This window comes from Rosa chinensis, chromosome 6 (genome assembly GCF_002994745.2).
Source record: "Rosa chinensis cultivar Old Blush chromosome 6, RchiOBHm-V2, whole genome shotgun sequence".
Taxonomy (NCBI): Eukaryota; Viridiplantae; Streptophyta; class Magnoliopsida; order Rosales; family Rosaceae; genus Rosa; species Rosa chinensis.
In genome coordinates, this window is record NC_037093.1 from 14835109 (window position 1) to 14859430 (window position 24322).

Consider the following 24322-nt stretch of genomic DNA (forward strand, 5'->3'; position numbering starts at 1 on the left):
TCAACAGTACCCTTTAGATGGCATGAGATAGTTAGTCGGCAGTAATCTCTAACCCTCACCTCCTCGTCCGGTCGGCAGTACTCTCCGATGCGTCCCTAGTCGGTAGTACCCTTCATGTGGTATGAGATGACTAGTTGGTAGTTCCCTCTAGTCATCGCCTATTTTTCCTTTATGAGTATTTATTGAGATTTCAAGAGTTTTGAGATGAGATTATAAAGTGATTTGAGATATTTCTTTATGAGAGGTTTTGAAAGGATTTTGAGATGATTTACAGAGGATTTGAATTCATTTTGAGAGTTCAGTAAAGAGGAGGATTAATAGTATTTCATGATACCTTACTACATCCTTGGTTTTTAAGATAATAAATTTGGGAAAGCATTAACTATTCGTTTTATTTTGTTTATAATTATTTATTTTTTGTCAACTGACTCTAATGGTTTTTCTCAATGCTTTTCCCTGGGCTCTTCGGTTTCTCATGTCCAGATGGGTCGAGTTTGCGTAAGAGTCGAGGCATAGTGACCACCAGTTTCATCTTCCTTGTAGGTTACATGTTGACCTACGTGTATTTATTTTCCAGTTCATTTGTCTAGATTGCTCTGATGACCAACTTTTAGTTGTATTAGTAGAATGTTTATTGATATTGGGGATATGAGTTTCAGAGTTGTTTTATGTTTCCCGTTAGAAGTTAGTTATGAATTGTGGGGAGCAGGTAGGCTCCAGGAGTTGAGGATGGATATGTTCATTTAAGGAGTGTTAGAATGTTTTTACAGGTTTTGGGGTTCAACTTTTAGGGGAAGTTCCACCAAACTTTTGGTATAATTTTGTCTAAAGTGGGCCCCGCAGGGCCGGTTTGGGGTTTCAGAGTGAAATCCGGTTCGAGTTCTGTTATATTCCACTGAGCTAATATGGCTTTCGTCCTCCATTTCTTAGTCAAAATGATTGAAATTTTGACTCGAGAGTCACTTTGACTCTACAATTCTGTGGGTTGGAGTAGCTGAAAAATAGTTAGGGTAGGCATTTTGGTTTTTGAGTGAAGGGTTGGAGTTGCCCTTAGAATCATTGAGTTGATGAAACCCTAGAAATTTCAATCAATTCCAACGTAAAGTCGAATTTTCGATGAATTATTTAATTAGGGTTTCGGAGTTCCTTTTCAATTCAAAATTAGTTAAACATTAATTTATTCCCACGAGAGTGTCGGATTTGAGTGTGAGATTTGAGGGGCTATCACTCAATGTAATTTAATTAGAGACATGGGCGGAGCCACGTGAGGACTCAATGAGTCCCGTGCCTCACCCACTTTTATATATATATATTTTTAGTTTATGTATATGAAAACAACTATGAGTAGCTTAGAGTTTCTTTAAATCATTACTAGCCAACTTGGTGTAGTGGTAAGGCATGTATGGTTTTGCAACCGGTCCCAGCCTCCCAGGTTCGAATCGATGGAAACATTAGTTTTTCAATTTTTTTTTTCGTTTTGTGTACATTAATAAAATTTTTCCTTATAGTTTTAAAAGTTAAAAATAAATTATGTCTTCATGATGAAAATTGTCTAATATCTAAAGCAATAAATTTTATTAATAAAATATGTAATTTTAGGAAAAATATTAATCTTACCGTAATTTTATTCTAATGTATTATCTTTTATTAAAGTTTTGGTATATATTTTAAATTTCAAAAAAAAAAATTGAAAACTTTTGATTGTTCCATTTGATATGAAATTCTGGTTTTTATTTATTTATTTATTTATTTTTTTAAAAGATGATCAAAGAGTTTCACTCCTGCCCCCATGGTGACTCGAACCCATGACTTCTTACATAGGTAGTGGGTGCTCAAACCACTGAGCTAACACCACTGGTTTGATATTGATTGTTATTATGGGGAGTAGGTAGGCTCCGAAAGTTTTGAGGTTGGATTTTATTATTAGAAGTATTGAGTTTGATTTGCAAGGTTGGGCAGTCCATTTTTAGTAGGATTTCTCTTTTGGTGGGCCCCGTAGGGTCACTTTAGATTTCAGGGTGAAATCAAAGACATCCTGTCAATTTGGTATCAGAGCTCTAGGTTGTCAAAGTCTGTCGACTTTGCTACATGAGACTAGTATGATGGGTACCTCCTTTGATTCGTACGACATGTGTGAAATTTTGAGGATAAAATTTTTATAAGATGGGGAGGTTGTTAGATCCGTACCTAGAGCTATCGGTTTAGTGGTAATTTAGACGGTAAATGACTGAAATTTTTACTTTTTACTTCTATTTCAAACATTTAAGGGGGAGATCTAGAGTTGACTTCTTTTTTTGGATTCATTTTTGGAGAAAACTTTTTTTGCAAAAGATGTAGAGCACGTTAAACAAGTCCGGGAATGTGCGGCACACTAAAATCGGAGTTTGTATGAGTAAAATACGGTTTATAGAAGTTTAATTTTTCATCGGAATTTTCTAGAAACCTTTGTAGAGATTGAAACTTTTAACATAACTAAAGCCATAATTATCAATACTAAAAGCTTGAAGTGAGTTGAAAGGGTGGCCTCTAATCCAATTCAGTAAATATGCTTGAATGAGTCAAAGATGCTAAAGCGTCATCCATTAAGTTTGTTTTCCTATGACTGTATCATTTGATTTTTTTTTTCTTTCTTTCATGTTTTACTTTTAGTAAGCTAATGAAAATTCAGCATAACAGTCTGAGAAAGGTGCTAAAGCACCCGCACAACCCTTAAGAAGGCAACAACTATATTCGAAAGCCCAGCACCGATCTCTTGCTAGATTTCTAGAAACACTAACAAAATACACTAAGAAAGCAATTCTTTCTGACAAATAATACAAACACAAATGAACCAAAAATTAAAAGCATATACCTATACAAGTGAGCAAAAAAGAATAAGGTAAATCCATACATCAAATAAAAAAAAGGGCTAAATACAAATTACTACCCTGTGGTTTAGGTCCAAAATCAATTCAGTCCCTGAACTTCTAATTTCATCAAAAACACCCATGCACTTTCAATTTTGATCTAATAGGTCCAATTTGTTAGTTTTTCGACAATTGAGTTATTTAACTTGTTAATGTGGCTCATATATGGCCTATGTTTTATGATGTGGTGTCGAGGTGGTCTGCATAGTCAATTTAGGAGTGAGTCCTACTATTAAAAATAAATAGTTTTTCAACAAATAATCCAACTATAACTTGAACCCATAATAGAATATTAATGAATTGGACCTATTAGATCAAAATTGAAAGTGCAGGGGTGTTTTTGATGAAATTAGAAGTCCCGAGACTGAATTGATTTTGGACCTAAACCACAGGGTACTAACTAGTATTTAGCCCTAAAAAAAAACAATAAGGCTATGGGCCAAAAAACTCATGGCGAAAGTGTTGGATATTATGCTCAATTGGAAATCAACATTACAACATGTAATTGGATCTTAGCAATCACTAGTACAAAAATTGAATCAGACGACGGCTAAAAACTGTCGTCTGATACGGAGCTGACTGTCGTATATCTCGTTGCCGTCTGATGAAACGTAATTTAGAGAACCGTTGTCTGAAGAACTCGTCATCCATGTCGACAACATTAACGTTTGTGTGAACATTACTCAGACAACGGGCAACTTAAAAACCCGTTGTGTGATTGTGATTCAGAAGTCGTTTTTTTTTTTTTTTTATAACCGTTGTGTGACTGTTATTCACACAATAGTTTTTTCATAACATCTGTGATCTGTTTTGCATTCAGACGACAATTTTAATTTTGAGGCTATTGTAAATATTGTGTACATATGACAGTTTTGTGTGGTTATTGTTGTACTAAAAGAATGATTCAATGCATTATATATGCTGGAAGCGGAATCAAAAATGACCAAATTAACAGTAACTGAACAATATATAGAAGAAATTGTTATAATCCACATCATGCACCAAAATGGATTGTGCAAAGATAATATTTTATCCACAAAAGGAGTACATATAATAGTACTCTTCTAGCAATATACATCCAAAAATTTACTTAAGGAGTCTAGCTTGGCAAGTTTGCCGCTCTCATGGCATCATTGGAATCTAGCTTTGCAAGCTTCTAAGCACTAATACGAATAGGCCTTTTAGGAGCTTTTTGCTGTCTTTCTGTAGTTCCAGCAGCATCTGGATCAATAGTCTAGCTTTGCAAGCTTTGCTACTCACCTGAGACTACCAACACCTATTGTATACTAGACAAAGATAAATCATTTAGTTCAGCATTTATTTTTTGATTTACTAAAGCATTTAAGGGAATCTCTCATTTTGAGATATCACAGAATTATCTAGTCTAGTACTCAGATAGCAAAAGTATCACAAGCCTCTCAAGATGCTAGACCAAATTACTGCACCCCTACTATTCTACAACTAAAATACATGAACCTCTAGTTTGTTGTTGTTGAACTATCCAATCACAAATTTATCATTTTCCACCTTCATCCCTTTATCCTTCCCTTAGAAACACCTAAAACGTGTTTAAAATTTACAAATATATACATGAATTTGTACACACATGCATAGATAACTAGATGTCATATTCTTCATTATCATAAAAATTGATGGTTGAACTATATTCATTTGTAAAACTGAAAACATAATGGGTGTTTCATGCACATTGGTAATATACCTCATTAGTCGTTACCATGCTATCTCAAAATTGCATCAATTATATGTGTTGAATCATGAAATAAACTGAATGATCAATCACATCTACAGAAACTTGCAATTAGATTAATTAATTATGAATGTAACATCTTTGTGTGCATAAATGCAGATAATGTGCAAAGTTTCTTGCATTGGAGTAAAAACAAAATTTATCAATTCCTAAGCTAGTTCGATTTACATAGGCTCCTGATTAAAAACAGAATCTAAATTTCATAAAAACTATCACACCTGATTTTTAGAAACAGCTCTCAGGAACTCAGACTTCACATTGAATGCAGGAAGCTTTTCTCGGAATATTAGCATTGCTTTCAGACTATTAATATATCTTGCTTGCTTGCTTTCAAACTATTAATATTTCTCAGACCTGCACACGACAACCCTCCATAGGATTAGAGCCTGGCTCTAGTTTCCTCAACTTCCACTAGTTAAGAAATACCAAGTTCAATAAATATTATGAATCCATGAAATCACTGGCTTGCATAGTCACTTGAGGGATTTTAATAAACTTCAGAAGGAGCCCAAGAATCATAGGCATAACAAAAAAGGAAAAAAAATGACTGAAAATTCCTAATCAGATGAGATGAAAGAATGCATACTTACATCAGTATCCCCACTATATCCTTTAAAGCACCTACTCCAAGTTGCAGAACTATATACTGCATGGCCATACCAGAATTTTTGAGCCTGCTACCCATTGAATTTCTTGGCCATACCTGGAAAGCAACTCCCACCAGAGTACTCCTTACGCCACTTAAAAGTTCTGGCAGTGAAGGGGAGGGTCTTGCAAGTTCCACTAGTGTAACCTGGAATAAGTGGAAAAACCAATCAAATAACTTTTTACAGAAACATGTTGACAAGTACATGTAAAAAACACAAGAAGATCATAACACACAAGAAATTATGAAACTAACTTGCTGCATTAACTCATTATTATCTCTAGCATATGCCTAGCCACTGAAATAAGATTTTCGTCACCAACCTTTGTGTCTTGTGGTATATTTACCTTGAGCTTTGCTATTAAAATAGCCCGAGAAAGTCCACCAATAGCATCAACTAAACCCCTTGAAGCTACATCTTTACCTTTAGCAAAATGGGGAAGGAAAAGTAAATACGAGGATCAAAATGATGCCAGCACATACCCATTTGTTCTGATAGAGCACTATCATAAAGCCAATTAAACAATCTGCGATGCAATATCCAATATGTATTGTGGTCTTGTTATCAAAACCTTCCAATTCATATAGTCCAATTCTTTTGTTAGAAAAGTCTTCTGCAACAAGATAGTCTACAAGTATAATTTACTATAATCTGAATCTAGAAGCATGTTTGCTCCAACAAGACAAAGAAGTTATTTAAATAAAATTTATGAAAGCAAGTTGTATATACAAGACGAGAAGTTAATGGAAAATTAGATTCCTTTCTCTGGCCAACTCTACATAAAACAAAGGGTAGTTGAAGTTAGAAATCAATCCAGGTAGGTATGACATTAGCTCATACAAGACAATAGGAATTGGCTCAATTTGTGAACTACTGTATCAATGAAGCTATGAAAACAAATCTTTAAGGCTATTTGGTTCACACCTGCCACCACCCCACTTGTAGATAACGAATTAAGAAAGCAGAATACTAATGCAAGCAGTGAGAAACAAAACAGAGATTAACACCAATAGAGCAAATCAAAGAATCAAACTCACAGTATAAACTCTACTTCAGACTATGTTCACTGTCATGTGGATCATAACTAGGAATCATATTTGGAAAAAAAGGAAACACAAAGCTAATAAAGGAAGGAAAACTACAATCATAGTCACCATTTTTCCGGTCGCCAAACAACCTCTAAGGACTTAGAGGTTTAGGGCTTAGGTATAGAAATCAGGTATATCCGAATTTTCTATGAAATATTGAACGGGAAGTATAGAAAAATGTAATATATATCATCTAATATTAATTTATGTACTCCCACGATATCCTATGATCTCATCCTAATGATGATAAGTTCTTGTATCATTCGATATTTCATATCCGTAACCATGCTTCAAAGAGCACCACCATCAACAAAAAGGCAAGAAACTAATATGGTTCATTCCTCACAGAGAGAACTCATAACTTATCTTCAGTCATATCAATAAAATCAGCACATGACTAGGAAGCCACCAAAATGTTAAATATTGATTATATAACCAACCTATACAAGACAAAGATGATCTGCATTATCGTGGGATACAAGCTATCGAATGGAAATAAAAATTAACTCTGAGTGCCACTTAATTACGTACCTGGAAGTTGTCAAATGCTCGTTGAGGAATGTTATCATCAAATTGATGCATTGCATCCCACAGTCCGTCCCCAACTCCAACCAAGATAATTGACAGAGGATATTTGCTGTTTAAAGAATTCTGATAATGAGGACACTATAAACAAAAATTAGTGTGCTCTAGAAGCAGAATGCATTACTTTACCTAGCAGCAACTATGGAATTTACAGTCGCTTGTTCTTGGGCACTGAATCTTCCAGGTAGAGTATCAGGGCTTCTGGTAACCTACGTGAAGATAGACGCATTTCAAGGCCGTAAGAAGAACATATACAATTAAAAAAAAATGAAATGACCATGTGAAAAAAAAAATTAAAGGGCATTGAACATGTTTCTCCAACCTGTCTGTCTGCTATAATGACAAGAACATGGTATTGTCCATTGTTTTTTTCAACAATGTCAATTGCCGCATCAATTATTGGGGAAAACGAGGTTGGACCTATGAATAAGGAAACTAAGATTATCATATCTGGTGTGTCCACCATGCTTGAATTAAACAAAATCTAACAAACAGCAGCAACATCACAAATTTACAGCCATTGTGAGCGAAATTTTAAGAGAAACAAACAGAACATGATGTTTAATTGTTCTTTCCATCATGATGGAATAGCAGCCTCTTCTCTAATCTCACACAGAAAGACAACTTTATTCATATAAGAAGTAATATAAGGCTTAAGAAACTCTAATTGCCTGTGAAGGAACAGGTGCTTGGCTTCTTTTGGTAGATTGCATTTGGACATAGTACTCCTTGAACTCAACCGGGCAATTTCTACCAAGATCCACCATGTCCTCTTCATCATGCTGCAAAAGAAAATAGTTTTCTTATAGGCCAGTATCACTTAAATAACTGGTTTCGACAACCATACACACAAATGGATCTCTTTTAATTGTGCACAGAATCTCTGAAATCAACCTTATTTCCGCAATTTCCGATCACAACCTCCCTAAAACCAATCAATCCCCACAAAATCCAAAACGCAAATTCATGACAAATTGAAGAAAACCAAACCCTAAAGATCGGATTTTGAAACTGAACAGATTAGGGGAAATCAAAAATTGAGAGAAAGATGAAGTAGATACCTGGTTGGAGACCTCTGAGAGCACCTCCATTTTGAGGAACGGAGCCAAGCTCTCATCCTCGTCCTCTGATATCTTCATGTCGGTGGCCAGAGATTGAAAAACCTGTAAAGCACTTCAAAGCTTAGGCCACTAGCATGCTTCAAAACCTTCCACGTCTTGTCGGCGAATTTCAGATCCACCACCACTCTGTGCCTGAACGCCTCTATCTAGAAATTCTTCTTCTTCTGGTTACTCATCGATTCTCCAATTTAGTTCTTCTAATTTGAAAAATCTCACAAAACCTAGATGTCAATCTTTGCTTGAAATCCAAGGCCTTTTCCCCTTGCTTATAGTAATCAATGACCCAATGGAGGAATTCACCTTATAGGGTAGACTCTGGAAGTAGATCAAGGTGGCCGAGATCATCTTCCCGCCGGAGGTGTATAACCATGTTCAAGTGACCATCGGAGGGGAGCCCATGATGCGATCGTTGGGCTAGAACACAGCGGTGTAGTAGCGGTTGTCGGGCATGCCTTAAGATCGACAGAGAGGATGACGACCTCTTGGATTATGGTCGGTGATGGCCTTGAGGGGCTGGTACTGGAGATGGTGAGGGAGAACAGGCTCTGCTATGACAATGTCAAGCGGTCAATTGGTTAGAGAGACTAGTTTTGGTTTGAAGGTGAGGCACGAGCGGAGGGTTTGAAAGAGTAAAGTTTTGGTTTTGGGGAGACAGTGAAGAGTGAGGATTTGGAAGAGTAAAGTTTTGGTTTTGGGGAGACGTTGTCGAGAGAGTGAGGAGCTTTAGGTTTTGGTTTTGGGTCTGTGTTGAGAGAGAGTGAGGCGCTGTCGAGAAAGTGAGGAATGAGCTTTGGGTCTTTTTTTTTTTTTTTTTTTTTTTTTTACACTGAAGTGTTGGGATTTCAAGCCTGGTCTATATCAATTTGGACAAATCCTATCAACAAGGACTTGCACAGACATGGTGGGAAACTTTCCGCTCAATTTTTTAGGATCATACAACGGTTTTGTCTTAAAACGTCTTCTGAACTAGTTCAAAATTCCATATCAGACGACGGATTTTATAAAAACGACGTCCAAAAAAATAAAAATCAATCAAGCAACGGAAAACTATGATGCGTCGTCTGATTCAATTTTTGTAGTAGTGAATCCTATCACACCCCAACTCGAATAAAGGTTTAACCTCGTGTTAAGGAGTGAATTGTACTATTATACACAGTTTAACATCCATAATTAAAATGAGGCAGATATCATTATTTAGATTACGAACAACAACCCTCGTACCTTTATGTAGATTACAAGCCTTTAAGAGGCGCTTAAAGCATAGATGCTTGAAGCATTTAGAATAACATTTCTTTTCAAAAACATTCGTTCTTTATTCAAGCTTTTATTTACCAAAAAAAAAAAAAAACCCTAATTTACTTTATAAAGTTTCGCTTATTGGTTATTCAACATGTCTAGTTAGGAACTTGCGAGAGTTTGATGAAAGGGTGAGCTAACGCTCAGTAGAGCTAATGATCCTTAGCTTAAACTTAGTAAACAACAAACAACATCAAAACAATACAATATGCAAACAATGCATGAATGTAATGTCAACTCGACTTTCTTCTCACACTCTGCACCACCCTTAAATGAATCATCCTCTTTTGTTAGTTGTCACGTTTTCCTCATGGTCTCCGGACTCGAAATCCGATGAAATAACTTTATCAACGCTCTTCGTTGAAGGGCATACTTTCCCTTTATTTTTATTTTTTTTTAAGGGTTTAGAACCCAACCTAGCTGGGAGGCTCAGCCCCACGCCCGGTTCCATTTATTATAGATAAATGAGGCAACGAAGAGGACATAAAACCTAACCCCGTGCCATACAAAGAGAGCAAAGGAATGAGAGGTTCAATGAAGAGCACTCCCAAAAACCCAAAACAAAAATAGAATGACCAGTTTGTACAACTTGGAACTCTCAAAAAGAGCCCAAACAAAAAGATTGATCTAAGAGACTCGATAAGTAGTACGTGAATTATAATCATGACTATACTGAGTACTGATGAACGAAGGAAGAGAAGCCCACCAGACAGATCCTTCATTTAAAGCGCCATAGTTAGCTAGCACATCTGCAACACTATTGTCTTCTCTATATATATGGGAAACATGAAAAGTAAGTTGGCTAGCTTGAAGCAAACAATTGTACCATCGAGTTCTAAGTCTCCAAGGGATAAAACTTGGGGCACAGAAATAGTGTAGTACAAGCATTGAGTCTGTTTCCAACCATATGTGAGTCCAACGCCTAACCCCAGCCACCTGAATGGCTTCAATAACAACAAGCACCTCAGCATCAATAGCACTAGGAACATCAACTCTGGCTGAGAAAGCACCAATAAAAGTTCCATCTGCACTCCTAAAAATACCTCCATATCCAGCCGTAGTAGTACCTCTAAAGGACCCATCTGTGTTCACTTTCAGCTAATGATCCGGTGGAGCCAACCATGTCACAGGTTTAAAAGACTGCGCACGGTACCTCAAATGTGATATTTCCAGCAATAGAAAAATTGGAGAGCAGAAGCAGAATTTGTATAAGGCTTAAAAACTAGGTGGGTAGCTTCCTTTAGAACCAAAATGAAACGCTGTGTAAAGCGCCCTAAATTAAAAACACAACCATTATGTCTGATGCTATAACGTTCATTCCAAATAAACCAAAGCAGGCTGCAGACAACCAGCCTCCACAACAGCTTGGAAGCAGGAGACAGGCGCTGAAGCAAAGCAGCCGAAAATAAGAAGTCCAGGTCTGGTTCCTGCCAAGGAGGGAGACGAAAAAGAGAGAAAACCCAAGCCCAAATCTCTTTGATAACAGCACATTCCAAGAATAAATGCGCAAGGGTTTCAGTGCTTACTAGGCAAAAGGAGCACCGTGAGCAAAGATGCACTCAAATTTTTTGCAGAAAACTGTCAGTCTTTGCTCGCCTATTAAAAACATGCCATGCAACCAGGCTCTTCCTTGGCTGAATTGACTCGTGCCAGATTAGTTTTCCCTAATCAACAGTCTCACCATGTGGAGATAAAAACATGTAGGCCTCTTTAGCAGTTAACGTTCCAGAGGTACTGTGAAGCCAGACTTCTTTATTTGGTAGATCATCTAAGGGGATAGCAGTGTCCAGGACCATTGCCGATGCTTCCTTGAAAAAAGAAGAGAAGATAGGAGGTAACACCCATTCTTTATCAACAATAAACTTACTTACTTGATCATTGAGAAAAGGCCATAACTCTGGCCCCAGATTGTACATTGTGCATAAAGAAACACCCAACCAGTTATCTTTCCAAAAAGACACATTTTCTCCATACCAATCAGCCACTGAACATTAGAAATAATAGAGGGCCATAGCTTCTTCAAACCTGTCCAGACTGATGATTTTTTGTAAGAAGAGCATGGAGTCAACCCTGCTCTCAAGAATCTACTCTTTAGAAAGCTAGCAGATGGAGATAAACCTTCCACGACCTCCCAACAACGCTTAAGCAAAAGAGATTTATTTAAATGAAATAGATTCTTTAACCCAAGACCTCCCTGATCAATTGGTGAGCAGCATTTGGACCAAGCTATAAGGTTCGAACCCTTTTTTAACGGGTCACCTGTCCAGAAAAAATTTCGCGTCCAGCCTTGAACCTTAAGAAGCAAAGAATTAGGCCACTCATACACCTAGAAACTATAGATAAGAAGACTTTGAATGGTGGTAGAAATAAGTCGAAGCCTCGCTGCTTGAGAGAGTTGAAGGCCTTTCCAAGATGAAAGCTTACACCTAATCTTATCAGCAATTTTTTTTGAAATAAACTACTTTAGGTTGACCTTTAAACACTGGCACACCCAGATAGTTGAAGGGCAAAGTACCCTCAAGAAACCCAAGTAAGCGCTGGATAATAACTTCTCTAGACCGTGCATGCTTACCAATAAAAACAGAAGACTTTGCTTTGTTAATAGTTTGGCCAGAGTTAAGTGCATACTCATCTAGAAACCGCATTAAGGCACGAATATCACGGGAACTCCCCTGCATGAAAATCATAACATCATCTGCAAACAGAACATGCGAGGGGGGAGTTACTTTACCTGGACAAGCCAACCGAGTAATTTTTCCTCTGTCAACCAAATTGCTCAAACCTCGACTAAGTACCTCCTCTGCAATGCAAAACAAGAGCGGAGACAGAGGATCACCTTGCCTTACACCCCTAGAACAAGTGAAAAAACCACATTGCTGTCCATTCACCAACACAGATAGATAAGCAGATCTCAGAATGCCATGAACCCAATTAATAACAATAGGGTCGAAGCCAAAAGACTTGAGAACCCTCAGCAAAAAATCCCAATCCAAGGTATCAAAAGCCGTACTGATATCTAATTTTAAAGCAATGTTACCCCCTTTGCAATGGTTGTCTAACATATTTATACATTCAGAGGTTAGAACAATAGGATCCGCTATAGACCTCCCTGTGATGAAAGCGCTTTGATTTGGGGAGATGATTCTAGTTGCAACTGGAGAGAGACATGTGGCAATAATTTTGGTGATGATTTTGAAAGCAAAATTAGCAAGTGCAATAGGCCTGAAATCAGTAACACAATCAGCTTCTGGCTTCTCTAGAATCAAGATTATTGCATTTGAATTAAAGTGTGGTAGAATGAACCCAGTAGTGAAGAAGCTCTGAACTGCAGAAACTACATCAGAAGCAACAACACTCCAACACTTTTTGAAAAAACAGCCGCTGTACCCATCTGGCCCAGGCGCACTAAACTCATCCATGGAGAAAACAGCAGCATGTACTTCCTCCGAAGATGGCAAAGAAGTAAAAGCAGTATTCTCTGAGGCCGTTACCAAACTTGGGATTACTCTTTCTACAAGGCCAGTGTCCTCAAGATTATCATCTTTGGTGAAAGCCGTTTGACAATAATTAACAATATGACCAGCAATCAACTCATGAGTTTGCAATAGCGTGCCACCAACACGCCAGGAAACCAAAGACTTGTGTAGCCTACAGATTTTAACCATATTATGTAGGAAGGAGGTGTTCCTATCTCCCTCACGTAGCCACCTGATTCTAGCTTTGTCTCTAAGGAATGTATCTTGCATTGCCAAAGCTCATTGAAATTGCATATGAGCATGTGCCTCTCTCTGTATCCGGTGTTTTGAAGGGCCCAAGAAGGAAATGTCATGCTGAATCATGTCTAGTGTAGCCTCAGAGGAATTAACTGATTGATGTACATTCCCAAAAGTATTAACATTCCAACCTTTGAGCATATTTTTCAATGCCCGAAGTTTTGAGGAAAGCACAAACATCGGGCATCCCACAAAATTAAGAGTGGACCAGAAGTTACTAACCGTACTATGGAAATCAGGGTGTTGCAGCCACATACTTTGGAATTTGAACTGAGGCTTAGAAACAAATGGCAAATGAGAGCAGCTCAATAACAAAGGACAATGATCTAAAGCCACTCTAGTTAACGTTCGACAATGAAAACTGCTCCATGCACCCATCCAACCTGAGTTACAAAGAGGCCTATCAAGCCTTTCAAAAGTTCTCCGGTTGGTCCAAGTGTAAGAGAGGGCCCTGGTATGCACATCCAGAAGTTGGCAGGCAGTGCACATATGTTGGAAGTCAAGGCACGAGGCGACACTAGGAGGACTTCCGCCTCGTTTTTCATGTGCTCCCATAACACAGTTAAAATCACCAAAGACGATCCATGGACCAACCACTAAGTTAGAGTGAACATGGTTGAGATCCTGCCAAAGTTCACGACGACCAGCAGTAGTTGTTTTAGCATACACTGTCGTCAATGTACGTTGAATACCATTAAGAGCAACAGAAACTATGATTTGTTGAGTAGTAGAAGAGATAACTATGGGTTTTATATCCATGTGACATAGAAACCATAGGTTGGAGTCTTGTATTCCCCTATCGTTAGTAGCCACAGGAACAAGTCCCAGGGATCTCCAAAAAGAAAAAGGAATTCACTGAATTGAGATAAAAGGCTCAGAGAGACATACAATAATAGGTTTGTGAATGCGAACCATTTTACGTAAAGCCCACTGCGTATCGTCATTTGCGATGCCGCGGGCGTTCTAGTTCATGAATTTCATTAGAAACACTTGAGGCTAGCCCCCTTTCTAAGGAGAGCACGGCCTGCAGGTTTATGGGATATGATTTTGTTTTTTGTTTTCTCATTCTGCTTCTGCAATTTCTTCGACTTCTTAGATAGAACTGGTGTGAATTCTTCGTCCTCCAAAGCCTCAGTTCTATCTCCCAGCTGACAATCACTTTGATTACAATCAGCAACAATAATCGATGGAGGTGCTGCTGAAACCACCGGAGTTGACGTGGAGCTTGAAGCCTGGAGTTCATTTTCCGGTTCTAACCGCGTAAAACCAGGGGGGACGCTGTCGCTGGAATCTGATTTCTGCGCAGGCACCGCAACCTCCATCAGCCCGTCCATAACTGGAGCTGCCATGATAACTGGAGCTTCCGTGAGAAATGGAGCTGTTGTGAGAGTCTCGACATCATTCAAAACAGACGACGCCCTCATATCGCCAACCTCATTCCTTAAATTTGTTACTGTGAGTTCCAACGATGCCGTAACATCATCAGGCTCTCTGACCATTCTCAAAATTACACCATGTTTTTGTGAATGACGCTGTGACTTGCGCGATTGATTTTTCCTCCGTCGCTTCAGTTCAGAACGCTCCACTGACCTTCCGCGCTCTTTTGAGACAGCAGCAACAATGTCCTCCGCAGCCGCAGAACGGCAAGAACCAGCTACATGGCCAACCATCCCACACCTGCTACAGATATCAGGTTCAGACTCATACTTGACTCCAATCACAACGACCTCACCATTGGCCCTAGTGATTCTGAGCTTGTCATGAAGGGACTGGGAGAAATCAATATCCACTAAAACTTTGGCAAACAAGCCCACGGTGCTGTTCTTGGTTCGAGGGTCCAGTTTAAGAGGCGTACTAAGACCAGATGCAATTTCAAAAAGAGTTTGTTGATCCCAGTAGGCAAACCCTAAATCCCAAAAGGGCACCCAGACCTGTGCAAAGGTATTTTTGTATGTAGATGGTGAGAACTCAGGTGACCATTTAATCAGACGAAGCATGTCGGAGTTAAGTCGCACTGTCTCCAACGACCAAACGCGCTGCATATCGACTAAGTTTTTGAACTGGATCATGAAAAACCCCCTACCTAGAGGTGCCACAGTCCAGAGATCTAAGCCCTTCCAAAGTTGCTTCAATTGGTGTACAAGGTCTGGGGTCTTGATAGGAGAATTAACGCGACCAATCAAGTTGGTTTTGCATCTCTCAAGTCCACGAAGAAATGGCTTCTCAGAGATGCGAACAGAAATCAAACCATCTTCTAAAAATGGCAAGGGTAGATCGGCGATGGCAAAGGGAATTGGAGAAACCGCTGACAGAGTAGCGGCGTAGGAGGGCTTTGGTGTTTTAGGGCTAGGGCCGCCATGGAGGACGGCAGCCAACGCCGGTGTATGGGCGGTCAAAAGAGGGTTAGGGTTGGTGGAGGCTGCGGAAGCTCCAGTCTTTGGTGCTCTAACAACGGTTTTGGTTTCGAAATTGATGCCCTGATTAAAAAGCTATGCACTTTCAAATTTGGTTTAGAAATAAAGAAAACCTAGGAATTTAGTTTTGATAGAATAGACAACTGTTTTTGACAAATTATTTGACACAACAAACATTGTCCTAATTCAGAGTTTCTTAAACGTGCATAAAGATTGACAAATGAAGTTTTTGGTGGTACTTTCAAATTTCAAAACAAAGGTCTGAGACAAGAGATATGTTACTTCAAAATATGCAATAAAATAGGGTTTTCTGGAAATTTCCAGCCATCCTAGATTTTGTTGTAAATAAATTCATTCAACTTTTGGGTTAACAATTATAGTTCTTCTACTTCAAAAAGATGATTTAAGACCTGAAAGTTCATTTACAAAACACTAAAACTTCATTAACGTATCTAACTTTGAATAAAAAGTTCCAAAATTTACTCTAGACACCCAAACTCAAGTACTCTGTTCTTGAGCTGCAACCATATTGATTTCAAACTTGAAAATACTGTTCGAAATCACTCATATGTTTAGCCAAATTTGAAGATTTCAACAATCAATTTCTTTTCAAGCAAAGACTAAGGGCACGTTTACTTACTTGGAATGGGAGGGAATGATTACGGGGTAAAAACATTCCTGCATTTACTAACACATAAAAGAATCGCTATGATACCGGGTAAAAGAATTCATGTGTTTACTAACACATGAAGGAATCGGAATGGATGTAGGTCCCACTTCCTTATTAGGAATTGATTCCTGAATACTCAGGAATTTGATTACAAAAGGGGGAGATGAGTTTAGGAATCAATCATCTGGAATCAATACCGATTCCTTTCTTCTGCCATTCCACTTGTCTCCGATTCATGATTATTTTCCATTCCAAATAAGTAAACGTGCCATTAAATATATATCGGAAAAAGTCAAGATTAAAAGCAAATAAATCTAACTAATCTTTAGAAGTCAAAACCAAACTTGATTGAATTTGACCTTTGATAAAAATAAATTTGAAAAGCCGTATCCTTTCTCTCACTATTTTGTTATTTCTTTCCTGCCTAGTTTCCCCCTTCCCCTCTCAGGTACTTTTGTTCAAACTACCGACTCTACTCTCTTCTAATCCTATCATCTCTAGGTCTAGGTATTCCAGTTTTTGTTTCTATAGGTATTCTAGCAGCTATTTCTATAGGTGTGTAGTTCTTGTTCCTAGAAGACGACAGCTCTTGCTTGGCTTCTTGGAAGATTCAAAACTACACTGTGTTCGCTAAAAAATTGTCTCAGCCACGTGTCACTGGGCCGATGGCTTCTTTGACTTACACGTGTCCTTCTGAATTGATGATGTGTGCGTGGGCGTGCCAACTCGCGGTCGAGAGGCCAAGCAAGGTTTTGTTATGTTTTTAGATCTTGCACCGATCTGACTTCTGATCAGTCGATTGTGGGCTGAGGAAGGATCGATCTCGGCACTGGTTCTCTCTGCCTTAGATGCAAGGACTTTACAGGAGTCGGCTTTGCTAGCTAGAATGTTCGTGTTGTGCAACTCGGTGAGTGAATGTGAAAGTGCGAGTGACAATTGATAAATCTATGGGGATGCAGATACTCACAAGTCACAGTAAAAACAAAACCAAAGTATAAGGTGTTACCCTGATGCCTCAATTCAATACGGGTATGAACAAAGAAATGCATGAATGCTAGAAAACTCGTTTACTAGATCCAAACGTTTTGGTGATGTCTCTTTTTGTGATTTTCTTAATGAGTGCAGGAAGTAAATAACGTGAAGTAAACAATAGGAATATAAAAGTGCAGTGAATAAAGATAAATAACAAGAATGTTGTGATGACCTGGATTTTCGTTATTTAATAATGGACCAGTTGTAAGAATAATTGTTATTGTGCTTTATTCATAAGTTGTATGTGAAGTGGTGTGATTTTCGTACGTTTAATTATTTGAATTTCACAGTTTAGGGGTCGTGTGTAGTTTGAATTTTTATACGTTGGGATTCTTTGAAAACTTCCTTCACGAAAGTTGTAGAGCGCGTCGATGCGAGTTCGTGGACATGTAGAACGAGAAAATCAGAGTTTGTATGAAAAAGTTATGGCCATTGGAAAAAGTTTACACTTTGGTATAAAAAGGGAATTTCCGAAAATTTCTTCATAATTCCATTTTCCTTTTCCGGAAGTTGCTTTCTCTCTCTTTCTCTTCTCTCTCAGCTGCACCTTCAGTATCAAAGATATCCGTCTGACCCGACCTGAACCCGGCAGACCAGACCAGACCCGAATTTTCCGGCGAGCTTCGACGGTCTCCGGCCGTGAAACTCTCCAGATCAGTTCGCCTCCTTACTCCGGTCATCCCTCTGGAATTCTCTAGTAGTGATTCTCACCCACGGCGATGTTAGAAGGTGGCGAAGATTTGTTTATTCGGAACCGATCGGTTCTCCAATCTCTGACGTCAGCGAGGCTTCAAATTAGGCTTGGGGAGCTCGCAGCAGCCTCCTGGATCGATCTGTGATGGTTGTTTGGATCGATTCATGTGAAACTTCGTTCAACTCAGATTGAACAGTGATTCACGGTTTGTGAGGTAGTTTTCGATCCTTTATGCTTAGTTTCTGACTTCGTGCTAGTTATGAAAATTGATAAGCATGCTGAGATGAACATCTTTGATGTTGGAAGTTTTGTGAAATATAGAGTTTTAGCCGGCAGCAGTGTACAACCTGTGGCTGCATTCAGGAGGCGTTCCGGCCATGTAAAGGACTGTTTCTGGTATTATATATCTTCTACTCATCGATACAAGCGTTTTGATATATAATATGCAATTTTTGGAGTTCGTATGAATTTGTTATGATTTTTACAATTTCATATTGGTTGATTTATTCGATCCGTGAGGATTCGAGTGTCCGATCGACTTGTGGTTTGGACATATTGATCGTGGAAATATTCTGGAGACTTTGTGAATTTGGTTCGATTTGGGGATTCGAATTTTATTTAATTGTGATTCGTTGACTGAATCAAGACTGTACTTCCTTAGGTACTTGACAAAGTATTATTAGACAGTTATTTTGTGGCTTGGCTTCTTTGTTCTGTATTGAAGACGCAGTGGGAATTTCGAGATGAGTAATCTCACAACGTTCATTTACGAACGGAGTTACCATTATTGTTTTGGCGTTATTTGTTTAACTGCAAACTATACTTGGTATTAGTAGGCATTCCTGAGCGAATGACTACGTATACATATATATATTTACGTGAAATATATATATATTCTTGTGAGTGATATGTGATGGAATAATATGCATGATTGCGTTCATATTATTGTTGAAGGCGACTTTTCAGGAAACAATATTGTGGGAAAAAATGTTTTCTATTGTTTGAAAAGTATCGAGTTTGATGTTACATTTTTGAGTCAAGCGTGACTCATTCTAAATGTATTGGTCCTTGTACCAAGAGTCACAGATGGTGAGCAAGGATGGGGTAAGCCGAAACTAGATGTTTGTAACCTTTTTAGGTCTGGTGCGACTTACTTAACGTTTGATTTTAAGACCAGACGGGGTTTGAAGATCATATGTCACAGATAGTGACAGCTCGCAAATGATGACCTTAACGTTTGATTCTAAGACCAGACGAGGTCTGAAAATCATATGTCACAGATGGTGGCAGATCGTAGATGGTGACCAAGGCAGAATATCAGGTAATCACGACTTTGGCCGGACGAGTGGTTACTATTTCAGTTAGAGCTCTAGTTTGTCTGCCATTATAGCTTATGGGTTTAACGGTCGAGGTTGCTGGAGACTCAGAAGTATGTAGTTTAAAGGAGAGTTCTGAGAGTATTCTTCTTTTATTGTCTAGATGAGACTTGATTTGCTTCTTGATGGTTAAGTTAGAAAATAGAACATTGTCACAGCGGTGGCTTATGTTGTCTCTTCAGTGGAAAAGACATGAAATGTTAGAAGGAATCATGGTTGCATTGTTTCTTTAAGCTGATTTGTGTAAGTTGTTGATTGATGTTCATGAGTTACTCATACGAGCTTTCATAAGCTTATCGGGTTTGTTGTGTGGCAACCCTGTGCACTATTCAATGGTGTAGGGGTTAATCCTGCAGGTCAGGGTAATCGTGGCTGAAGTTGAGGTACCTTGTTGGCAGCAGAACTGGTAGGAAGTAAATTTTGTTGGCTTTGCCATTGTATGACTTCCGCTATGTAGTAAGCTCTGAGGAGCATTTACGTTTTATTTTGTGATGACAATTTAATTTGTAAGTTGTGTAATATATAACTCTGTGGAGTAAGTGTATATTAACTCTGAGGGTTCAGGGCATCAGTATGTACTTGGTTTAAAGGAGAAAAAGTTTCCAGGTATTTTGTATTGATGGTTGAACGATCACGCATGTATAATTATGAGATTATATATCGATTTTTATTTGTGTTAAAAATCAGGGGCGTGACAGTTAAACCGCGGGAAATAAAGTGCAGCAAAGTAACAATCGAAAAGATTAATTGCAGGAATGTAAAGAACGACAATTTAAAGTGCAGGAAAGATAAATATTGGTAAATAAAGCGATAAGATAAACACATATAGATTGATAATTGTGCTGAAGTGTTGAAATGTATTGAGATAAAATTTGTGTAATTGCGTAGAGCGTTTGGTCGAGAACCTCTACAATGATGCCTACAGTCCTTTTTATAGTGAAACGAAACTACTTAATGAAGAAAAAGACACAATCTCAGCCTTGACAGCTAAGACCGCATTGATTACAAATAAAACACTATTTCACGATTCTGATCTCTTTGACGATATCAATGCTTTCATGGATAATCAATCAGATCCAGTAATTGATGACAATAAAACCCCTTAATGCACATTAATTCAAATTAATTGCTCCAAACTTTGGTAATGGCATCCTTAACTCGTTATCTTTTGCCATGAAACTGACAATCAACTTTTATAGATCTTTAATACACTGCAGCTATTCAGCTGTGATAATTCATTATGCCTTGTGGATCCTTTGATTTCTCCAGATTTAGTAATGGTTCTCTGAACATGTTATCTTCTGCCATAAAGTTGATAGCTAACTTTGTAAATCTTCAATGAGGCGCTGCTAATCAACCGCGATCATTCATTACGCCTTGTGGGTCAGACCCATATGTCTGCCACGTGGGCCTTACCAAATTTAGGTGCAAACAGATTGAATGTTGCAACGCAGTTAGATTTTTTTTTTGAATAAAAAGTAAAATCAAAGGAACTAATTAAAATCTAGTAAATCTTAATTTGATACTAGCTAAAAAAATACGACTTTAGGATTTCACAAATCCATTGTTAAGTAATTGACAGAAATGGCAACTGAGAACATCTGTCTCTTGAATGTAGGCCTGGTAAATTTGCTGGCAACCCCCCCCCCCCCCCCCCCCCCAGTTTAAAACACACTCGTCCACTTCTGTTAAGATTTCGAGTTGAAAATACACCAACCTGTTAACTAATGGGAAGAAATGTGCTAGCCCACAGACTTTGCATAACTCATTAACCCACTATCCCTCACGTTCTTGGACGCATTGAGCACTAGCTCTTCCAGCAAAGGAAGCCCAGAGATGAAGTCGATCAAAGCTGCACGCCCAATTCGAGCAACTTATGTGAAACCGTCGTCGTTTGAAATACTGCACACTTTGGCCAATCACAATGTTGTTAGCCAAAAAGTCACCCTCAAGTTTAAGAGCCAAGTTATAGTGTAGGGATTATGAGTAGTGGATATTATACCCAAGGGATTGAAAAATTCCACTACAGCTAGGGAAGATTAGAGGATGCTAGAAGAGTATGCAAATGTATAATCACAAATAATGGCTCGCAAGTGAACCAAAGTTCATGCTGATCGAGTATGTGCAATATGAAGTGAAGTAGGTTGATTTTGATGTTCAAGTGATTTCAATTTAAATTAAAACAACCAAATGATGAAAACTTAAAATGTAAACTAAGCTATGCTAAATAAGTTTTTATCTAATGGATGAGAGTTAGGACTTAAGGTTTCCATCTCTAGTCTCCCTTGCAAACAATGATACTTTTAAAGTGAGTGATGCCACTTAAATCAACCAATTTTTTTCCTTGCATTCCTCTCGGGTATGTATCAAGCATCTGCTCTGAGGTGTAATACTTAACTACTTAAATTATGCATTTTAATCCGGTTAAGTATATCGTGCATTACCCCAAGTGCATAAAGCTTGAAGATAAAGAGATTATGCAAACCAATCATACTTGCACATATGATATGCTAGCTATCATGCTTCTAACAATCAAAATTAATCAAGCCTTAATTGTTTCTTATGTCATGTCAAACATTCATACCAAATTGATTAAGTTGAAACTTAAGTGTTCAACTTTTGAACTACCATGTTAAAGTGCTAATGAAAAATGCATCAAATACAGTATTCACATTAATGTCATACAAGATAGGCTAAGACTTTCAATCGTAGCCCCAACAAAGCACTACTCACTAATAATTACATACACTAACTTCATAATCAAATTAAGAGCTAAAATCATTTTACCACCCTAAACTTTATATCTAAAATCATTTGCACCCCTAAACTTCTAATATGATCGCACTCTCCAATGTGATTGATTATAGCCAATCCTTAACTAATCCATAAATTTCTTCATATAGTACTGTTGCCCACTCAAACTAGATTTTGGCCTTCAATCATGCAAGAAACACACCATTTACATGTCCAAAGCTAAAACCTGACCCTAAGTGGACTCTCATCATCACCAATTTATGAAGAAATTGATGAATTAGTTTACTAATGACTTTGGTTGATCATATTGGAGGGTATAAGGGCATATGTGATCTTAGAAGTTTGAGGACGCAAATGATTTTAGGTGTAAAGTTCAAGGTGGTAAAATGACTTTAGCTCTCAAATTAAACATAAAAATATAATCTAGAGTAAAAGAGATAAAGTTGGCTTAGTGGTGTGGCAGATGGTCCCCAAGCTCACGTCTTGGTGATGATGATGGTGGTGGTGGTTGTGATACACTCTCCTTTTTAATCTTGAAGATTTGATGATAAAGGATAGTGAAGCTTGAATTATGTATTGTGTGAATATGTGGAGTAGATTGAGAAAATGGTGATAGAAATTAGGGTGGAGAGAAATGATGTATTAGTAGTGGTGTTAATGGAGGTAGAGGATAAGAAATGGTGGTGGTGATGATGGAGGAGATAGAGTTTGAAAGAAGATTTGGATTATGGGAGATGAATGAGGATGTAATGATGGTAGTAGTTTTCCTAATTGCTCGAATTGTGAGCAGAGGAAGTATTTGTAAGTGTCGTTTTGGTTTTTGAATGAATGTTATGAATCGTTTCCTCAAAAAAAAAAAAATTAAAAAAAAAAACTTAACAAGATAGAAAAAACAAAATTAACCAAAGTGACAGTAGAATATAACGTTAATGAAGATAAAATGCAAGCGTGAAAAGAAAAAAAAAATTATCTTAAAGCAACCAATTTCTTTGGGCCTTTTCCCGTATACCCAAAAAGCCTTGGTATTTTTCTCAACTGCCCAATACTTTGGTATTACACTGTTGTTGCTAGAAAAAGACTAACAGGAAAGGTTTAAACAAACAAATGCCTTTTGTATCCTATGTTGACCTTTGAATTCTTCTACAGTTCTATCCAACAAAAGGAACAGGTTTTAAAATGTCAAAACGAAAACAAGACTAGCCTTCAACATGCCACATTTCGCCTAACGACATCCTGTCTAAGCGGCTACTCACAGGGCGGAATCACTGCTGCTTGTCCTAATTTTTTCTGTTTTAAAACTGATTCTTTCAGGTGAACATTAAAGTTTTTAGAACCTTGGATTTCCATGGGATGCATGCATTTTGAATAGTAAACTAAGAATGACATTTATCATGATAGATATGAACTGATAAAATGAACTTGATAAAACTGATAAATACAATATTGGTTTAAAGAAGTGGGTGAACAACCATCTGAATTTATTCAAATATACATATAGTTAAAACATTCAGAGCCTCATTCTCAGGTAAACAGCAAAAGCTGTTTAGCTATCCATAAGAATGAAAACAGTTACTTACTTGATGAAAGCACACTACTTCACACCTAGACAGGAAGGGAAGCACTCTGCTATACTACTTGAGAGAAGACTCTTCTGCTTAATTTCTTTTAACTGATATGGAAAATCTTTGCAATCGGAGGTATCCGATGCCTTCTAAGAGAAGCTAATGCTCCTTATATAGGGAGCGGAACTCAAACTAGAATTCAAAATATAAAAATGTACAGAACAACTCCGTGACTCCTGCTTTTCTGAGTGCTCCTGCTGGTGGAGGTCGGTCAGGGAAAAGCAAAAATGGTTAGGGTGAAATGTTTTTCACTTTCTCTTTTTGAAAAAGCAAAAGCTTGTTTTGAAAAAGCAAACAGTTGCTTTTTGTTTTGGTGCTTTCTTCTTTTCACCCGTAGTTTCATCCGTGATGCTACATATTTTCATCTGTTTCAGACTGGTGGCCAAAGACAAAGGAGTTGTTGTCTGCCTGGGCCATGCGAGTTGTTGTAGCATTGTCCTCAACGTCTGTATCAACATATATTTTGTGGTGGTTGTCATTTTCAAGCTTTTCCACCTAGTGCATGCATGCCATCGTTGAGTCTATCTCTCTTCTGGTTAGAGATAGGAATAGGTCATTGCTGACTATGTCAGGATG

At 38.0% G+C, this 24322-nt stretch overlaps 1 protein-coding gene and 1 long non-coding RNA gene across 2 annotated transcripts; both read right to left on the reverse strand.

Annotated features, from left to right (window-relative positions):
* Positions 1 to 6691: 6691 nt before the first annotated feature.
* Positions 6692 to 7418, reverse strand: LOC112174630. Its single transcript, XR_002926105.2, has 3 exons — positions 7317 to 7418; positions 7124 to 7203; positions 6692 to 7046 (listed from the first exon to the last, which is right to left on the reverse strand). It is a non-coding gene; the product is annotated as an uncharacterized LOC112174630 (long non-coding RNA).
* Positions 7419 to 14164: 6746 nt separating this feature from the next.
* LOC112170878 lies at positions 14165 to 17980 on the reverse strand. Its single transcript, XM_024308161.1, has 2 exons — positions 17900 to 17980; positions 14165 to 15661 (listed from the first exon to the last, which is right to left on the reverse strand). The coding sequence occupies exons 1-2, from the start codon at positions 17978 to 17980 to the stop codon at positions 14165 to 14167; spliced, it is 1578 nt and encodes a 525-aa protein (XP_024163929.1).
* Positions 17981 to 24322: the final 6342 nt, after the last annotated feature.

Coding starts and splice junctions, on each gene's coding strand:
- LOC112170878 (XM_024308161.1), bottom strand. CDS start 17,980: ATGACCGGAGTAAGGAGGCGAACTGATCTGGAGAGTTTCACGGCCGGA. Junction 15,662..17,899: donor CGCCGGAAAATTCGGGTCTG/GTCTGGTCTGCC, acceptor CTTTTTAATCAG/GGCATCAATTTCGAAACCAA.